Source organism: Mobula hypostoma, chromosome 2 (assembly GCF_963921235.1).
Source record: "Mobula hypostoma chromosome 2, sMobHyp1.1, whole genome shotgun sequence".
Lineage (NCBI taxonomy): Eukaryota > Metazoa > Chordata > Chondrichthyes > Myliobatiformes > Myliobatidae > Mobula > Mobula hypostoma.
In genome coordinates, this window is record NC_086098.1 from 139,554,618 (window position 1) to 139,574,199 (window position 19,582).

The 19,582-nt window shown below is 38.5% G+C and overlaps 1 protein-coding gene across 3 annotated transcripts in view; it reads left to right on the forward strand.

The window, feature by feature from the left end:
• Positions 1-19,582, forward strand: part of zbtb24 (zinc finger and BTB domain containing 24) — a 63,310-nt gene that overhangs the window by 18,145 nt on the left and 25,583 nt on the right. Inside the window, exons 3-4 of one of the 3 annotated variants that reach the window (XM_063040774.1) lie at positions 4,519-4,686; positions 12,662-12,745. The exons of 1 other annotated variant lie outside the window; for it this stretch is intronic. In XM_063040774.1, coding sequence (XP_062896844.1) covers positions 4,519-4,686; positions 12,662-12,745 — 252 coding nt within the window. The remainder of the gene's footprint in view (positions 1-4,518; positions 4,687-12,661; positions 12,746-19,582) is intronic. One more of the 3 variants, XM_063040775.1, reaches the window with a different exon arrangement.

A 19,582-nucleotide genomic window follows, 5' to 3' on the forward strand; every position in this document is an offset into this window, starting at 1 on the left:
GGATAATGTATTGGACGGTGTGGTCTAGGTCCCGAGCCCTTTGCAGTAGCCAGATCCTCATGCAAGATACGATCTGCTATTTAGACAATTTAAACGATAGCCCAGATCGGATGTGAAAGCCAATTTTATTCCCTCTCTGGGGAGTTCACTCCTCTCTCTAGGGTGCCAAAGCCTTTTGCTGTTCCATTGTTTGTTCAATTTAAACACCAGCCCACACAGACTGAAAAGACAGTGTGTCAGGATCCAAAGCGAGCCAAATTTGCTCATTCTCCACAATAGTCACTCCTTTCTCCATGGCGCTGAGGCTATGAAAGACTCTCTTGTTGTTGTGCTCCACTGGCTAATAGGATGAACTGATAAGCAAGTCTTTGGGCCTATTCCAGACTGTTCTGGGATTCAGATCTGAGGACTCAATTTGGTTCTGAATATTGTTGTTCACTTCAGTTGTTTGCAGGATTTGTGCTTTTTTTTCTTTCTCTTGTGCAAGGGCTGTTGGTCTTTTATTTTTTTTCGTTAATTGGGTTCTTTCGGGTTTTGTGCTTTGTGGCTAACTGTGAGGAAACAAATCTCAAGTTGTATAATTTATAAATTCTTTGATAATAAATGTACTGTGAATCTTTGAATGGATATTGGATTAACTCATTAACAAAAAACAGAGTTAGGGAAATAGCAACACACATCAAAGTTGCTGCCTGGCCTGCTGTGTTCACCAGCAACTTTGATGTGTGTTGCTTGAATTTCCAGCATCTGCAGAATTCCTCGTGTTTACATTAGGGAAATAGGTCATTTTTGGATTAGCTAGTAGAGAGCCACAGGGATCAATCCTAGAGTATTATCTATTTACAATCTGTATTAATGACGTGAATGGAAAGATTAAACGTGCTATAAATTACTCGCTGCTTGTACAAAGATAGCTATATAAGCAAGAGCATGCAGAAGAATGAAGATCTATTAATAAATGAACCAGAAATTTGCAGATGGAAATATGAAATTAGCCACTTTGGTATGAAGAATGATGGGGAGAAAAACAGTATGTTATTTCTTTTTAAATGTTGCAGCTCATAAAAGTCAGAATCAGATGTATATTCACTGGTGTATATCATGAAATTTGTTGTCAGGACAAAAGATGTGTAGCGGACAGTATAATGACTGGCTGCGTCACAGTCTGGTATGGAAACACCAATGTCCTTTGAATAGAAAATCCTACCAAAAGTAGTGGATACAGCCCAGTCCAACACAGGTAAAGCCCTCTCCAGCATTGAGCACATCTACACAGAGTGCTGTTGAAGGAAAACATCAGGGACCCCTACCACCCAGAACATGCTCTCCTCTCACTGCTGACGTCAGGAAGAAGGTACAGGAGTCTCAAGATTCACACCACCAGGTTCAGGAACAGTTATTACCCCTCAACCATCAGGCTTTTGAACCAAAGAGGTTCACTTGCTGAACTTCTTCATTCAGCTTCACTTGCTCCATCATTGAAATGTTCCCTCAACCAATGGACTCACTTTCAAGGACTCTTCATCTCATGTTCTCAATATTTATTTATTTATTGATTATTATTTCCTTCTTTCTTTTTGTATTTGCACAGTTTGTTGTCTTTTGCACACTGGTTGAATGCCCAAGATGGAGCGGTCTTTCATTGATTCTATTGTGGTTGTTATTCTATGGATTTATTGAGTATGCCTGCAAGAAAATGAATCTCGGGGTTGTACATGTTGGCATATATGTACTTTGATAATAAACTGAATTTGATAATAAATTTACTTTGAACTTTAAACCTTTAAGACACTAAAAATATAAAATAATAAATGTATTTAAATATATTTCAATGTCCAGAAATTAATTAAAATAAAGTACAATGAAGCAAAATAAAGAACACAAGTTTGACAAGACAATTTATGCCAGACGTGACGGGCATCGTACTGAGGAAATGGTTGTGAAGTACATCTGGTTCTGGACACCTGGTGAGTCCAGTGGTAGGGTAAGAGGTCAGAGTTCAGTTGCACCAGCACCTGTCCTTCATTTTGTCTCCAATTTCCATGCCCCAGTACAGAGGCGTAGAAGTGGGACTTGAGTTGACCCACGAGAGGATGTGGTCTGCATTTCTCTATACACCTGCCAGTCTGAGGTGAGTATAACCCTGTCCATTCAGTCAGGAAAAGGAACTTTATAGATATAATGGAAATTTCTTTCAAAAATGGTGTGAGGGAATAATTTTCTATTTGTGGCATCTCAGTGCACAAAAAAATTTCCAATTTGAAGGTTTTCAGATTTTGGAGTTTTGGATAAGGGGTACTCAGCCTGTATTTGTGTTAAAGAGTGCAAAACAGGTTCACTCAGTTTATTCAATTTTCAAGATAGAAGGTTTAACTGTCACGTGCACATTGAAATATACAGTGAAATGTGCCATTTACGTTAACAACCAACACACCCAAGGGTGTGCTGGGGAAGCCCGCAGATAGCGACACATATTCTGGAGCCAACATAACATGCCCACAATGCTTGGCAGAACAACACAGAACACCCCAGCAACAAACAACAACTGCAGAAACAAGCCCTGTTCCTGCCTCCCACCCATGCACAAACACGGTCCTTTAAACCCAGAATAGGCCTCCAGTGGACAAAGACTTGGGCCTGCAGACACCAGGCTTCAACCTCTCCAGCGGATTCGCAGACAGAGTTCCGGCTTGTGGGCCTTGACTTATGGACTTCTGCTTTGTCCTTGGAATAGTAATTTTAGTACTGATCTCAGGACATGCCAATCACTGAACATCAGTCCTCAAAGTCTGTATTGCTAATGCCAGGAACCCGAACTCTGGGCCACAAACTACGGTCTCACCGATTCATGAAGTCAGGGTTTGTTGGAACTCACTTCTCCTGCTTGCATGGAACTCCCACTCTGGAACTCACTGACCTGTAAGTGACCTCATCCACTTTCTGCCCAACCGACATCTGACCGCAGATGTCCCACGTCCACGTTAATGGTCTTTGAAAGTGGAGGAGAGACTTAGACTCTGGGCTAACTTCCCTAACCTAACCCTTAACTCCTCTTTCTCTGCTCAAAACCATCCTTTTGAACCTAAATAACAGTTAAAAATTAAACAATTAAAAAACAACTAAATCTGAGCTATGGCTCAATGGAGGTCACAACTCAGTGCCATCTTAGTTTTATCCTGAAATTATTCCTGGAATAAATAGATTTAATATACAAAGAGACATTGAGCAGTTTGATCCTATACATATGAGAATGAGGGAGAGGTTATTGAAAGACCTAAGATTCTGAGAGGGTTTGACGGGATAGTTGCTGAGAAGTTATTTCCCCTTATGAGGTTATCAAGAATTAGGGGAGAGAGTTTCAGAATAAAGAGTCACTCATTTCAAGCAACACACCCAAAATGCTGGAGGAACTCAGCAGGCCAGACAGCATCAGTGGAAAAGAGTAAACAGTTGATGTTTTGTTCTGAGACCCTTTCTCAGGACTCATTTAAGAAAGATATGCAGAGGAATTTTCCTCTGCACCCTGTACGGCATCAAGGATGGAACAGTATTTACTGTGCTTGCATTAGGAGAGGATTCATGTGTTGGGAATGATGCAGGAATGGACAGATATGTTATGGAAATACCTGGTTGTCATTGAGCTGGGAGAAATGACATAGAATGATTCCATTTCATTTATAAACATAGTACAAAGATTTATATGGAATATATAAAGGGAACTTTACCATGGTTGTGGGAGGCAGAGAAGAATGACAGGAAATGTTATTGATAGCCTAGTCAACAATGGTGAAGGAGTATCTGGTGTGAAAAGTGGCATAATTAAAAGACGTAACTATGCTTTGTCTGGGCACGTGGCCAAGTGGTTAAGGCATTGGACTAGCAACCTGAAGGTCGTGAGTTCGAGCCCCAGCCGAGGCAACGTGTTGTGTCCTTGAGCAAGGCACTTGACCACACATTGCTCTGCGACGAACTGTATGGGTCCTAATGCCCTTCCCTTGGACAACATTGGTGTCGTGGAGAGGGAAGACTTGCAGCGTGGGCAACTGCTGATCTTCCATACAACCTTGCCCAGGCCTGCACCCTGGAGAATGAAGACTTTCCAGGCGCAGATCCATGGTCTCGCAAGACTAACGGATGCCTTCAAACTATGCTTCCTAGAAAATTTCAGAGAAGATTGGGTATGATTTTTTTTCAGTGGTCGACCAATGCTGTTGTCTGGACCTGCAATGAGGTTCAGTCATTTGGAGAGACATTTAGTTCCTGTGCTCCAATACGGTATATGTTGTCTGGCTTCAATGCTCTGTGTACAGAATAGTGGATAATTTAGGTACAGTACATTTAAGATGATTAAAAGATTTAAAGTTAAATGAAACTATTTTCTCTGTTGGGAATAACTGAAACAGGATGACACCCAGAATTAGGGGAAAAAAATGCAAATGCGTAACTCCTCCATGATAAGGATTGAATGCAAATTTTGACATTGAAGCATTCATTTTAAAATATTTCATTTCATGGTAGGTGAACGCCCTTTTAAGTGTTTTGAGTGTGGTAAAGGATTTTCACAGAAGCACACACTGCAAGTTCATGAGCGCATGCACACGGGGGAGCACCCTTATCGTTGTCCAGCTTGTGGAAAGTCTTTGACAACCAAGCATTCTCTTTTGGAGCATATGAGCCTGCATACAGGTAATTGCAATGCACATTGTCCACTTTTATTTCATAATTTGAATAATTATAATCTATTACAGGAGAAAGGCAAAGACATACCAATTGCTTTGTGAAGGAACGGAGAAATGATTGGTGCTAGTAATTCCTCACAGGAATAATAATTGTTTCAGCAAATAAATATGCTTCATTAATGAAAATCTCAAGAATATTTTTATTTGTTTGTAACATCCAATGACCTGCTAGAGAAATATATTCTTGTGACATAGTACAAAGACATCTATCAGATTTAGCTGAAAGCATCTCTAATAATTATACACCGTTCTTATTTTCGAGTATGATACTGTTCATCCTGATCTGTTGGTGTTTACTTACAATAATGTTCCATTTTCATTTTTAAAATCTTTTTTATTAATTATTATTAAAGATCAACAAAAAATACATTAAGATAATCAAGTCAATATGTCAATATGTACAATAAAGAATTAAATTAGCAAATAACTGATTAACAAAGCTAAGCAATGTATCAATAATAATAAGAAAAAATAAAGTGTTAAGAATATTTTTTTGAAAGAAAAAGACAGAAAAAAAAGTACCGCTACTAACTAAGAGAAAAAAAACCTTACTAACTAAACAAAAATGGAAAAAAAAACCCCATTGGGAGCACAACCCTGGAGCTATACGCCATACAAGCTTCCATAAAAGAAAAACATCAATCTGCCAACTCAAATCCATTTAAACAAAAATTGGAAGGAAACCATATTACTTAACTCAAATCAGATGATAGTAGCAGGCAAAAGAACCCCACCTTTTCTCGAAATAAAATCGAGGATCAAAAGTTCGACTTCTGATTTTCTCCAAGCTAAGACATAGCATCACCTGAGAGAACCATTGTATCAAAGTGGGAGCAGGAGCATCTTTCCATTTCAACAAAATCGCCCTTCTGGCCAATAGATGCAATTACATGTTGGTCTGATAGAGAAATACCATGAGTATATTGAGGGATTATACCAAACAAAACTTTCAATTTATTAGGTTGTAAATTAATCTTTAAAACTTTAGAAATTGTAGAAAAAATAGATTTCCAAAAATGTTTCAATATAGAACACAACCAAAACATGTGTGTCAATGTAGCTGTCTCAGTTTTACGTCTATTACACTGACTATCAACATTAGGAAACATTTTAGACAGTCTCTCCTTTGTCAAATAATAACGGTGTACAATTTTAAATTGAATTAAAGAGTGACTGGCACAGATCGAAGAAGAGTTAACCAGCTTCAAAATCCACAACCAATCCTCTGTTATCAAGGTCCTGTTAAGCTCTCTCTCCCAATCTTGCTTAATCTTAAGTAAAGGGTAATTGTGCTGTTGTAACAATAAATATAAATTTTCCCAATAAAACCTTTCACTAAAGGGTTCATTTTTAAAATAATATCTAACAGGTCAGAATCCTGTATATGTGGAAAATTACTTAAATATTCTTGTAAGAAGTGTCTAACCTGAAGATATTGCAGGAAATATGAATACGAGAGAGAGTATTTAGTTACTAATTTCTCAAGAGACATCAATCGACCATCTTGGAACAGATCCATGAAGGAATTAAGTCCTTTATTCCTCCAAAGAAGAAAGGTAGGATCACTTGTTTAAATTTTTTAAGATTAAAAAAATTATGAAACTGGAACCAAATTCGTAATGACTGCTTAATCACAGGATATAAATTTAAATTAGCAATTTTGGCCAGTTGTACAGGTAGAGATGCTCCTAATAACGAAGTTAAGTGAAACTGTTTCACAGCTTTCGATTCCAAATCAGCCCAAAGTGGTCGTTCATTTTTATCGGCCCAATATAACCAAGAACACATATAACATATATTAACAGCCCAATAATACATTCTTAAATTAGGCAGAGCAAGACCTCCATCCTTTTTTAATTTTTGTAAATGATATTTACCAATTCTTGGTCTTTCATTATTCCAAACAAAAGATGAAATAACATGATCAAAAAACTTCTTAGTTAAAAAAAGGGATAGTCTGAAATACATATAAAAATTTTGGTAAAATCATCGTTTTAACTGCATGAATTCGGCCGGCTAACGAAAGTGTAGGTGGATTCCATCTACAAAATAATTGCTTCATAAAATCCACTAAAGGAACCAAATTAGCTTTATGAGGGTCTTTATGTTTTTTAGTAATAATGATGCCTAAATATTTAAAAGAGTCCGTAACTCTAAAAGGAATGTCAGCATATATAGAAGCAGACAACAGGAATTCTGCAGATGCTGGAAATTCAAGCAACACACCTAAAAGTTGCTGGTGAACGCAGCAGGCCAGGCAGCATCTCTAGGAAGAGGTGCAGTCGACGTTTCAGTCCTGATGAAGGGTCTTGGCCTGAAGCGTCGACTGCACCTCTTCCTAGAGATGCTGCCTGGCCTGCTGCGTTCACCAGCAACTTTTATGTGTGTTGCAAATATAGAAGCAGAATCATTTAGGAGAAACAATTCACTTTTATGAAGGTTTAGTTTATATCCCGAAAACTTTCTGAATTCGTTTAATAGTTTCAATAAACTAGGAATGGATTCTTCAGGATTCGAAATATAAACTAAGAGATCGTCAGCATAAATGGGACTACTCTTATGAGTAGTCCCATTTATGAAAATTCCATGGATATCTAGCTTCACGAAGTGCAATAGCCAAGGGTTCCAGCACCAAATTAAATAACAAGGGACTCAACAGACATCCTTGTCTCTTACCCCGCGAAAGCCGAGAAAAAGGAGATCTGCAATTATTGGTAATAACAGTAGCAATAGGGCTTTTATGTATCATTCTGATCCACTTATTAAAATTAATACCAAAGCTGAATTTCTCTAAACTGTTAAATAAGTATTTCCATTCAACTCTGTCAAATGCCTTTTCAGCATCGAGAGAGACAACACATTGGGGAGTCCTAGAAAAGGATGAATATATAACATTTAACAGTCTCCGAACATTAGAGAAGGAATAACGGCCCCTTACAAAACCTGTTTGGTCCTGAGAGATAATTTTAGCTAGAATATTCTCCAGCTGATTAGCCATTATTTTTGAAAGAATTTTAGCATCCACATTTAATAATGAAATAGGTCTATATGAAGCACAGTCAGTATAGGGTCTTTATCTTTCTTAAGAATTAAAGAAATAGAAGCTTCATAAAATGTGGGAGGTAACTCTCCTATCAAAAAAGGATCTTTAAGCATTTCGAACGTATATGGAGAAAGCAATTTTTTAAATTTTTAAATAAAATCCTACAGAATAACCATCCAGTCCAGGAGATTTACCAGATTGCATTGAAAAAATAGCTTTCTGAATTTCATTTTCAGTAATAGGAGCATCAAGAGTTTATTGATCTTCAACAGAAATTCGAGAAAAATTGATCTTTTGTAAAAAGGCATTCAATTTAGAAGAATCAACTGGAAACTGAGATTTATAAAGTTCAATGTAAAAATCTTGAAAAATTTTATTAATGTCTTCATAATTACATGCTAAACTACCGTCTCCCTTGCGAATTTTTAAAATTTGTCTTTTGGCTCTAGCTGCTTTTAATTGAGATGCTAATAGCTTATTATTTTTATCTCCACATAAAATTGACTTTTCAATTTAAGCAAATTTCTTTCAATAGGATAAGTTAATAATAAATTATATTGTGATTGGAGTTCAACCCTTTGTTTGAATAAAGAAATTAGGAGAGATTGCACAAATATTATCGAAGTCTTTAATTTGTTTTGAAATCTATCTAACTCTGTTTTTGTCTGTTTCTTAAGCTTAGCTAAACAGGAGATTATCTGACAGCGCAAATATGCTTTAAATGTATCCTATGTAATCAATTTCGATACATCTCCTATATTATTAAAAAGAAAAAAGTCTTTTATCTGAGTCTCAATAAATTTGACAAAGTCCAAACTTTGTAATAAATTTTCTGGAAAACGCCAAGGCAAATTTGCAATAGCAATATCATTCAATTCAAAAGCTAAGCTTAAAGGCGCATGATCCGAGAAAACGACAGCATCATATTTACATTTCTGGACTTTGGACAGAAGTCGGAGATCGGCTATAAAATAATCGATTCTCAAATATTTTTTGTGTACATGTGAAAAAAAAGAATAATCTCTGTCATTAGGATGTAAATGTCTCCAAACTTCAACCAGGCCATAATCAATTAAAAAAGAGTTAATAAGTAATGCAGAACAACTCGGAAGCCGCTGATTGGTTGAACTCTTGTCAATCAAAGGATTTAAACAACAGTTGAAATCACCACCTATTAACAGCATATATTCATTTAAATCCGGCAATAAGGCAAATACATTTTTAAAAAAAGAAGGATCATCTACATTAGGTGCATATAAATTAACCAGGACAATTTTTCTATTACAAATTGTTCCTTTAACAATTAAAAATCTACCATTAATATCTGACACAATGTCTTCTTGGATAAATAAAATATTAGATTTAAAAAAATAGATACTTCCTTTATTTTATTTTGACAAACAGCGTGAGATTGAAGGCCCTTCCACATTTTTAAAAAATCTATTTTGACCGCCCGTTTTGATAAGCGTTTCTTGAACAAAAATTATATCGGGTTGGAATCGATTAATGATTTTAAAAGTCTTCTTTCGCTTAATCGGATGATTCCAACCATGTACGTTCCGACTTATAACATTTATCTGTTTAGCTACCATAAAAATTTTTTATTTTATTTAACACATAAATACACGCATTCCAGTGCGGGCTAATCAAAACTGGCGGTGATGAGTATAATCATATAGAAAACACACAAGCTCCAGAACTCTGTAATGGGAAAAAATACAATAAAGAAAACTAAAATTAATCTTGTAACTCAAAACTTACCCCAGTAATCCCACCACCCCGAAAGACCTGAAATTCAGCAAAAGAAAAAAGCCGAAATGCGTCCCCATAGAAGTAAAAAAAGAAAAGAATCCGCGAGCTGCCCATTTTATAATGATGATTTAAAAAGCTTTCTTTAATTCTTCCCCCCAGTAACAAAAAAAACACACGGCCCTAAAATAGGAAAGCCCTGCAGAGGAAAAAAAATTGTTTGTACTTAATCCTTAAAAATAAACTGGGGAATGCAGAAACAATCTCCAAAAACGCCAAAACAATAAAATTAGACGAAGAGAAAAATGCCTGTGTAATCTCTAACAAAGAAAAATCAGCGCCATTTTCCATTTAACTTACACACCCAATAAAAAACTGTTTTTAGAAAAAAACTAAATATCTATTTACTAAGCACTCCCAACTATGTATATATAAGAAAAATTCCTTATGAACTATGAAAACTATCACTTAATTAATGAAAAAAAGGAGGATAGGAACAAATAATCAAACCGGTTAACAATCTGTCGGCTGTGTTAAGTTGCTCAGTAGACCAAACAGATTTCGGAAAAGTCAATCATCAGTCACATCAAAAAGTTCACATCCTCTTTAAATGGTTCATCGATCAGAGGACATCTTAAGCAAATCAAAAATCTTTAAAGCTTGTTTTCTTTCTGAAATAACAATTATTCAGCAGACCTAAAACCACTCAAACCTCGGCTGCAACTGAAATAGAGTAACATAGTCCAATGCCGCTTTGGGGTCCAGAAAAACAAGTGGAGTCGAATCTTTGGGAAATAATTTTAATCGGGCTGGATAGCAAAGGGATGGGAATAATCCCTTATCATAGGCTATCTTCATGGTTGGAGTGAATTTAGGCCGCAGGTCCATAACTTCCTGTGGATAATCTTCATAAAAACGAATCTCAGAACCCTTGAATTTAAAAACTCTGTGTTTCCTTGCGTATTTCATGATTTGGTCTTTAACTTTAAAAGGAAGAAAGCAGACCAAAACTGACCTTGGTTTATTCGGATCCTGAGATTTTGAAGTGAAAATTCTATGCGCTCTTTCAATATCGGGAGGTTGAGGTAAAATGTCTGGAAACAGAGATTGAAACAAATCAGCAAAATAGTCCAATAAATCCCACTCTCAGGTCCTTCCTTCAGTCCAACAATTCGAATATTATTCTGACGAGATCTTGCTTCCAAATCAATAATCTTATGTTGAGACTTTTCCAAGTGGGCTAAAATATCCGCTATCTGAAATATCTGCTATCTGACGCTTCGTCTCTTTAAGATCAGAATTCAAGGAAATAATATTTTCCTGCACAAATTGAAAACTCTGTCGTAACGATTTCATCTCAGAAGAGGTAGCATCAAGTTTTACCGTGTTGTTGTCTATTTTTCCGTTGAGAACCATCAGTGAATGTTCTAAACGCTCAGCCCGAACAGGCATATCCTCTGATTTTCCTTTCGAAATTTTCCCCTTTCCATTTCTGGATTCAGGAAGCTGCTTTCCACTTCTCAAAGCTTGTGACATAATAACAACTATTCTCCTCTAAGATCTGACAAATAAAAGTTAAAAATTCAAAGTTTAAATTGGGGAAAAGAAAGAATCAATTGCAGCCACACAAAATGTGTGTCACTCCATTGGGCAGCCGGCGGAGTCCCCCCCTACAATAATGTTCCAAATTAGATTATGTTCATTGAGCTGTTTGATAACTTTTGTCTTTGTCAGTTGCCATGGAACTGCTGTTCTCCAAGCCAGTTTTTTTTTTCACTTTCCCCAGTTCTAGAATTAACATGCCTGTTCTTATTTCAGATCACCTTCTCTAATGGAAATAATGTTTGTCCTATGCCTCCTCCCTCCCAAACACTCCTTGTAAGGTGAGGCGATACTTCACCTCTGAGCTTTTGGGGTCATCTACTATATCCAGTGCTCCTGGTGTGGCCTCCTGTATATCGGTGAGACCTGATGTAGATTAGGAGACTGTTGAGCCAATTTTACTTCTCATTCCCATTCCGACATGTCAGTCCATGTCCTCCTTTACTGCCACAATGAGGCCACACTCAGGTTGGAGGGGCAACACCTTATATTCGGTCTGAGTAGCCTCCATCCTGACGGCATGAACGTCAATTTCTCGAACTTCTGGTAATCGTCCCCCTCCCTTCTCTATTCTCCATTCCCATGTCCCTCTCTCAGCATATCTCCTTACGTGCGCATCACCTCCCACTGGTGCTCCTCCCCTTCCTTTACTTCCATAGCATTCTGTCCTTTCCATTCAGATTTCCCTTTCTTCAGCCCTTTATCCCTTTCACCAATCAACTTACCAGATCTTTAATTTATCCCTCCCCCTCTCCTGGTTTCACCTATCACCTGCTCCCCTTCCCCCACATTATTACTCAGACCTCATTTCTTTTTTCCAGTCTTGACGAAGGGTCTCAGCCCAAAACATCGACTGTTTACTCTTTTCTATAGATGCTGCCTGGCTTACTGAGTTCCTCTAGCATTTTGTGTATGTTACCTTGATTTCCAGCGTCTCCTGTTTTCTTCTTCTCCTGTTTTTTTTTGTATTCAAGTTAACATGCTGATTTAAAATTGGCTTCATACTCATAAATGAAATTGTGCAAATTTAGTATAATATGTCTCGATTTTTTGTGGTATTGGATATATCGTGGGTATCCTTGTATCCATGAGCAAGAATTTCAATCAGTATTAGTTTCCTTTATAATGTGAGAGGTTTACTATGCAAGTTATGATTATAATTGTTCTCCAACACCGGACATATAGGAGTCATTGTACAGTTTTGAAAATCTAACATTAAGGAGATAATGGAATAGTACAATGAACACAAAAATAAAATTCGTCTGCTTTGTGGTTCAGTAAATCTGGAGCACAGTTTGATGTGATTAATTTTTACTAATTGAGAATGGAAGGAAGATGCTGGAACAAACTATCTGGTAAGCTAGTGAAGACACACTCCAAACACATGAAGTTATTCATGAATGCTTAAACTTGTAAAAGATTTACTTTTATTCATTGAAGAATTATGGGGTAATCTTTTAACACGTGCACATATTTTGAGTGGCACATGTATCTCAAAATATTATTAAAATAAAATTCTCATTTTAAGGAAAGAAGGCCTTTAACTGTGATCAGTGTGGAAAGCTTTTTACTCAGAAGAGACAACTGAAGAGTCATTACAGAGTCCATACAGGTATAATGCATGTTGGTTTTGTATTTTCAATTTCAAAAATTCAACAGATATGTTGTATTCTTAAATTTTTAAATCAATGTGCTTACATTGGCACATGTTAGCATTGTTTGAAAAGGCATTATAAGGGCTTAAGTGGCCCAAATATTGCTCTTGTGTTTTTGATATTTCTGAGTCAGGTAATTGTTTTGCTGATATTCCAAGTATTTCTTCTCAACAAGATCATATTTATATAATTTGTTTAATAAGGATATATCAGGGATGGCTGTGTTAGTAGAATACTTATCACTGAGACAAAAGATTATGAGTTCCAATCCTACTCCAGAAACTTATTAAAAAATCCAGGTGACACTTCATTCCAACCTCAAAGGAGTGCTGCAATATTGAAGGTACTTGCACTGTTATTAAAGGCTTTATCTTGTGGATAAAAGTTAACTCATTCTCTGTCTTGATTCTCAATTGGATATGAAGGATTGCAGGGCATTATTTCAAAGAGCCGAGGAGTTATCTCTGTTTCCTGGCCAAGTTTTTGTCACGTAATCAACAACAGCTTGTTGTTTGTTGGAGTGCAAGTTGGCTGTGCATTTTTCCTACATTACAACTGTGTCCAAATTTAATCAAATCTTTTTTACTGCTTTAATTTTCTTCTGCGACAATGGTGGTTTAAATGCAGGAGAGTGAAGAAATTTTCACTTTTTAGATCAAGAGTGTCCAGGTCAATTTTGTGTAGATTGAAGTCTATGTACTGTATAAAGTTGATGGCCTTTGTATTAAGTCAATTGTGAAAATTCTTTGCAGCTGCATCATGCTCACTGGCATCTGTTAATTTGCTGTCCCAATGTTCAGCAATGGTGATGGTTTGGTTCACAGATTGCTGATTGCCATGTTCATTTTGAAGCCCCAGTTTCCCATCTCCCTTTGACACACTGAGGCCACAGTTGTCGTTATCCCTTTCACACGCCAGGGCTCCGATTCCCACACCTCCATGAATCTCACTGCGGTCTCATGTCTCAAATTTGTTTAAAACTCACCTAGTTCTGTTTTCCATGCTTTCTTGAAACACCTGGTTCTGCTTCTCACGTACTGTCACTTCAATAGACAATAGACAATAGGTGCAGGAGTAGGCCATTCAGCCCTTCGGGCCAGCACCACCATTCACTGTAATCATGGCTGATCATCCACAATCAGTATCCAGTTCCTGCCTTCTCCCCATATCCCTTGACTCTGCTATCATTAAGAGCTCTATCTAACTCTTTCTTGAAAGCATCCAGAAAATTGGCCTCCACTGCCTTCTGAGGCAGATCATTCCACAGATCCACAACTCTCTGGGTGAAAAAGTTTTTCCTCAACTCCGTTCTAAGTGGCCTACCCCTTATTCTCAAATTGTGGGCTCTGGTTCTGGACTCCCCCAACATCGGGAACATGTTTCCTGCCTCTAGCGTGTCCAATCCTTTAATAATCTTATATGTTTCATCAGATCCCCTCTCATCCTTCTAAATTCCAGTGTAGTCAAGCCCAGTCACTCCAATCTTTCAACATATGACAGTCCCGCCATCCCAGGAATTAACCTCGTGAACCTCTGCTGCACTTCCTCAATAGCTAGAATGTCCTTTCTCAAGTTTAGAGACCAAAACTGTACACAATACTCCAGGTGTGGTCTCACCAGGGCCCTGTACAACTGCGGAAGGACCTCTTTGCTCTTATACTCAACTCCCCTTATTATGAAGGCCAACATGCCATTAGCTTTCTTCACTGCCTGCTGTACCTGCATGCTTACTTTCAGTGACTGATGAACAATGACACCAAGATCTCGTTGTACTTCCCCTTTTCCTAACTTGACACCATTCAAATAGTAATCTGCCTTCCCATTCTTGCCACCAAAGTGGATAACATCACATTTATCCACAGTAAACTGCATCTGCCATGCATCTGTCCACTCACCCAACCTGTCCAAGTCATCCTGCATTATCTCAACATCCTCCGCACATTTCACACTGCCACCCAGCTTTGTGTAATCTGCAAATTTGCTAATGTTACTTTTAATCACTTCATCTCAATCGTTAATGTATATCGTAAATAGCTGCGGTCCCAGCACCAAGCCTTGCGGTACCCCACTAGTCACTGCCTGCCATTCTGACAGGGACCCATTGATCCCTACTCTTTGTTTCCTGTCTGCCAGCCAATTTTCTATTCATGTCAGTACCCTACCCCCAATACCATGTGCTCTAATTTTGCCCACTAATCTCCTATGTGGGACCTTATCAAAGGCTTTCTGAAAGTCCAGGTACACTACATCCACTGGCTCTCCCTTGTCCATTTTCATAGTTACATCCTCAAAAAATTCCAGAAGATTAGTCAAGCGTGATTTCCCCTTCGTAAATCCATGCTGACTCGGACCAATCCTGTTACTGTATCCAAATGTGCCACTATTTCATCCTTTATAATTGACTCTAGCATCTTCCCCACCACTGATGTCAGGCTAACTGGTCTATAATTCCCTGTTTTTAATGATAGTAATTAATGAATGTGATATAGTTGGGATCACAGAGACATGGCGCCTGGGTGACCAAGGATGGGAGCTCAACATCCAGGGATATTCAATATTCAGGAGAGATAGACAGGAAAGAAAAGGAGGTGGGGTGGTGTTGCCGGTTAGAGAGGAGATTAACGCAATAGAAAGGAAAGAGATTAGCCTGGAGGATGTGGAATCGACATGGGTAGAGCTGCATAACAATAAGGGGCAGAAAACGCTGGTGGGAGTCCTGTACAGGCTGGCTAACAGTAGTAGTGAGGTTGGGGATGGCATTAAACAGGAAAATAGAAATGCGTGCAATAAAGGAACAGCAGTTATAATGGGTGACTTCAATCTACATATAGATTGGGTGAACCAAATTGGTAAAGGTGCTGAGGAAGAGGATTTCTTGGAATGTATGCGGGATGGTTTTCTGAACCAACATGTCGAGGAACCAACTAGAGAGCAGGCAATTCTAGTCTGGGTATTGAGCAATGAGGAAGGGTTAGTTAGCAATCTTGTCGTGCGAGGCCCCTTGCGTAAGAGTGACCATAATATGGTGGAATTCTTCATTAAGATGGAGAGTGACACAGTTAATTCGGAAACAAAGGTTCTGAACTTAAAGAGGGGCAACTTTGAAGGTATGTGACGTGAATTAGCTAAGATAGACTGGCAAATGATACTTAAAGGGTTGACAGTGGATATGCAATGGCAAGCATTTAAAGATTGCATGGATGAACTATAAGAATTGTTCATCCCAGTTTGGCAAAAGAATAAACCAGGGAAGGTAGTGCACCCGTGGCTGACAAGGGAAATTAGGGATAGTATCAATTCCAAAGAAGAAACATGCAAATTAGCTAGAAAAAGCGGCTCACCTGAGGACTGGGAGAAATTCAGAGTCCAGCAGAGGAGGACAAAGGGCTTAATTAGGAAAGGGAAAAAAGATTATGAGAGAAAGCTGGCAGGGAACATAAAAACTGACTGTAAAAGCTTTTATAGATACATGAAAAGAAAAAGATTGGTTAAGACAAATGTAGGTCCCTTACAGTCAGAAACAGGTGAATTGATCATGGGGAACAACGACATGGCAGACCAATTGAATAACTACTTTGGTTCTGTCTTCACTAAGGAGGACATAAATAATCTTCCAGGAATAGTAGGGGACTGAGGGTCCAGTGAGATGGAGGAACTGTGGGAAATACATGTTAGTAGGGAAGTGGTGTTAGGTAAATTGAAGGGATTAAAAGCAGATAAATCCCCAGGGCCAGATGGTCTGCATCCCAGAGTGCTTAAGGAAATAGCCCAAGAAATAGTGGATGCATTAGTGATAATTTTTCAAAACTCTTTAGATTCTGGATTAGTTCCTGAGGATTGGAGGGTGGCTAATGTAACACCGCTTTTTAAAAAAGGAGGGAGAGAGAAACCAGGGAATTATAGACCGGTTAGCCTGACATCGGTGGTGGGGAAAATGCTAGAGTCAATTATCAAAGATGTGATAACAGCACATTTGGAAAGCGGTGAAATCATCGGACAAAGTCAGCATGGATTTGTGAAAGGAAAATCATGTCTGATGAATCTTATAGAATTTTTTGAGGATGTAACTAGTAGCGTGGATAAGGGAGAACCAGTGGATGTGGTATATTTGGATTTTCAAAAGGCTTTTGACAAGGTCCCACACAGGAGATTAGTGTGCAAACTTAAAGCACACGGTATTGGGGGTATGGTATTGATGTGGATAGAGAATTGGTTGGCAGACAGGAAGCAAAGAGTGGGAATAAATGGGACTTTTTCAGAATGGCAGGCAGTGACTAGTGGGCTCAGTGCTGAGACCCCAGTTGTTTACAATATATATTAATGATTTAGATGAGGGAATTAAATGCAGCATCTCCAAGTTTGCGGATGACACGAAGCTGGGCGGCAGTGTTAGCTGTGAGGAGGATGCTAAGAGGATGCAGGGTGACTTGGATAGATTAGGTGAGTAGGCAAATTCATGGCAGATGCAATTTAATGTGGATAAATGTGAGGTTATCCACTTTGGTGGCAAGAACAGGAAAGAAACAGATTATTATCTGAATGGTGGCCGATTAGGAAAAGGGGAGGTGCAACGAGACCTGGGTGTCATTGTACACCAGTCATTGAAAGTGGGCATGCAGGTACAGCAGGCGGTGAAAAAGGCGAATGGTGTGTTGGCATTCATAGCAAGAGGATTCGAGTACAGGAGCAGAGAGGTTCTACTGCAGTTGTTCAAGGCCTTGGTGAGACCACACCTGGAGTATTGTGTGCAGTTTTGGTCCCCTAATCTGAGGAAAGACATTCTTGCCAAAGAGGGAGTACAAAGAAGGTTCACCAGATTGATTCCTGGGATGGCAGGACTTTCATATGAAGAAAGACTGGATCGACTGAAAGTTAGAAGATTGAGGGGGGATCTTATTGAAATGTATAAAATTGTAAAGGGATTGGACAGGCTAGATGCAGGAAGATTGTTCCCAATGTTGGAGAAGTCCAGAAGGAGGGGTCACAGTTTAAGGATAAAGGGGAAGCCTTTTAGATGAAGAAAAACCTCTTCACACAAAGAGTGGTGAATCTGTGGAATTCTCTGCCACAGGAAACAGTTGAGGCCAGTTCATTGGCTATATTTAAGAGGGAGTTAGATATGGCCCTTGTGACTAAAGGGATCAGGGGGTATGGAGAGAAAGCAGGTACAGGGTTCTGAGTTGGATGATCAGCCATGATCATACTGAATGGCGGTGCAGGCTCGAAGGGCCGAATGGCCTACTCCTGCACCTATTTTCTATATTTCTATGTTTTCTCTTCCCCCTCCTTTCTTAAAAAGTGGGATAACATTAGGTACCCTCCAGTCCTCAAAAACTGATCCTGAATCTATAGAACATTGGAAAATAATTACCAATGCTTCCATGATTTCTAGAGCCACCTCCTTAAGTACCCTGGGGTGCAGACCATCAGACCCTGGGGATTTATGAGCCTTCAGTCCCATCAGACTATCCAACACTATTTTCTGCCTAATGTGAATCTCCTTCAGTTCTTCCATTACCCTAGGTCCTCCGGCCACTATTACATCTGGGAGATTGTTTGTGTCTTCCTTAGTGAAGACAGATCCAAAGTACCTGTTCAACTCGTCTGCCATTTCCTTGTTCCCCATAATAAATTTACCCATTTCTGTCTTCAAGGGCCCAACTTTGGTCTTAACTAATTTTTTCCTCTTCACATACCTAAAGAAGCTTTTACTATCCTCTGGGTCTTTTTTTTGCACTCTCTTTAAACTCACTGGGGCTTTGGTTCAGGTGCTTCCTTTAAAGTAACTGGGTCCACTGGGGCATTTATGATGTTGCTGTAGCACCAAAAGGAGAGTGAAGTAACATTGTTTTTGAGTATTAGTCTATGGAAGATCTGCCACTACCAAAGTCCCAAGCTTGCTGGATAAGCAAACTTTTACTGCAGTTGTCAGAAACAGATACTGAAATTTAAAGAAATATATTGTTTATCATAACACTACTTACTCACCCTGCAGCGTAAAGTAAATTAAGATACTCAGAAATGCTGGAATTTCAAAAACTGGTTACTGTTCTTCTGCAAAGAATACTTCACATAATTGAAACTCTGGCCTCTTCATGATGAACCTAAAGAAATCAATGTGGCCTCTAATCTGATCTCCAACTAATGCTGTTTAGAACTTGAACCCACCAAAAAGACACTTGATACAAGGAAAATCCCTAAAGAATGAGTTTGGTTTTAATTTTTTAAATATATTACCATATACACTTAAACTGCAAAGGTGCTACTTTAGATGTCAATGATTAATTACAAATCCCCAACTCCCCATCCTCCCACTTCATTCCACTTCTCTCTCTCTCTCTCTCTCACACACACACACACACAGCAACCTAGTTAGCCATACTCAAGTCAGAAAGATACGTGCTATTGGTGGTAGAGGTTATGGGTTGGGTAACATGTGATGCCAGTGCCTCATAGCTCCAACGATCTACAAGGGGTGATTGATAAGTCTGTGGCCTAAGGTAGAAGGAGTCAATTTTAGAAATTCTTGGTAGAATTTTTGATTGAAGTGCTCTGTGTGAAATCATTTTTCCTCATATTAACTTTAGATCTGTGTCTTTGGGTTAATAATTTCCAAAGCAGTTTCTCTGTTCTTTCTTTTAGACCCCAAATGACTTTTGAACATTGGTATCATGCCTTCATCTAACTGACTGTTCTAGTAAATCTGTCATGAACCACTCTGAACACTTCACATTCTTTCTAAATTGCTGGGTCCAAAATTGTTTTTTCTCTCCAGTTTTTTGTGTAACTTACTG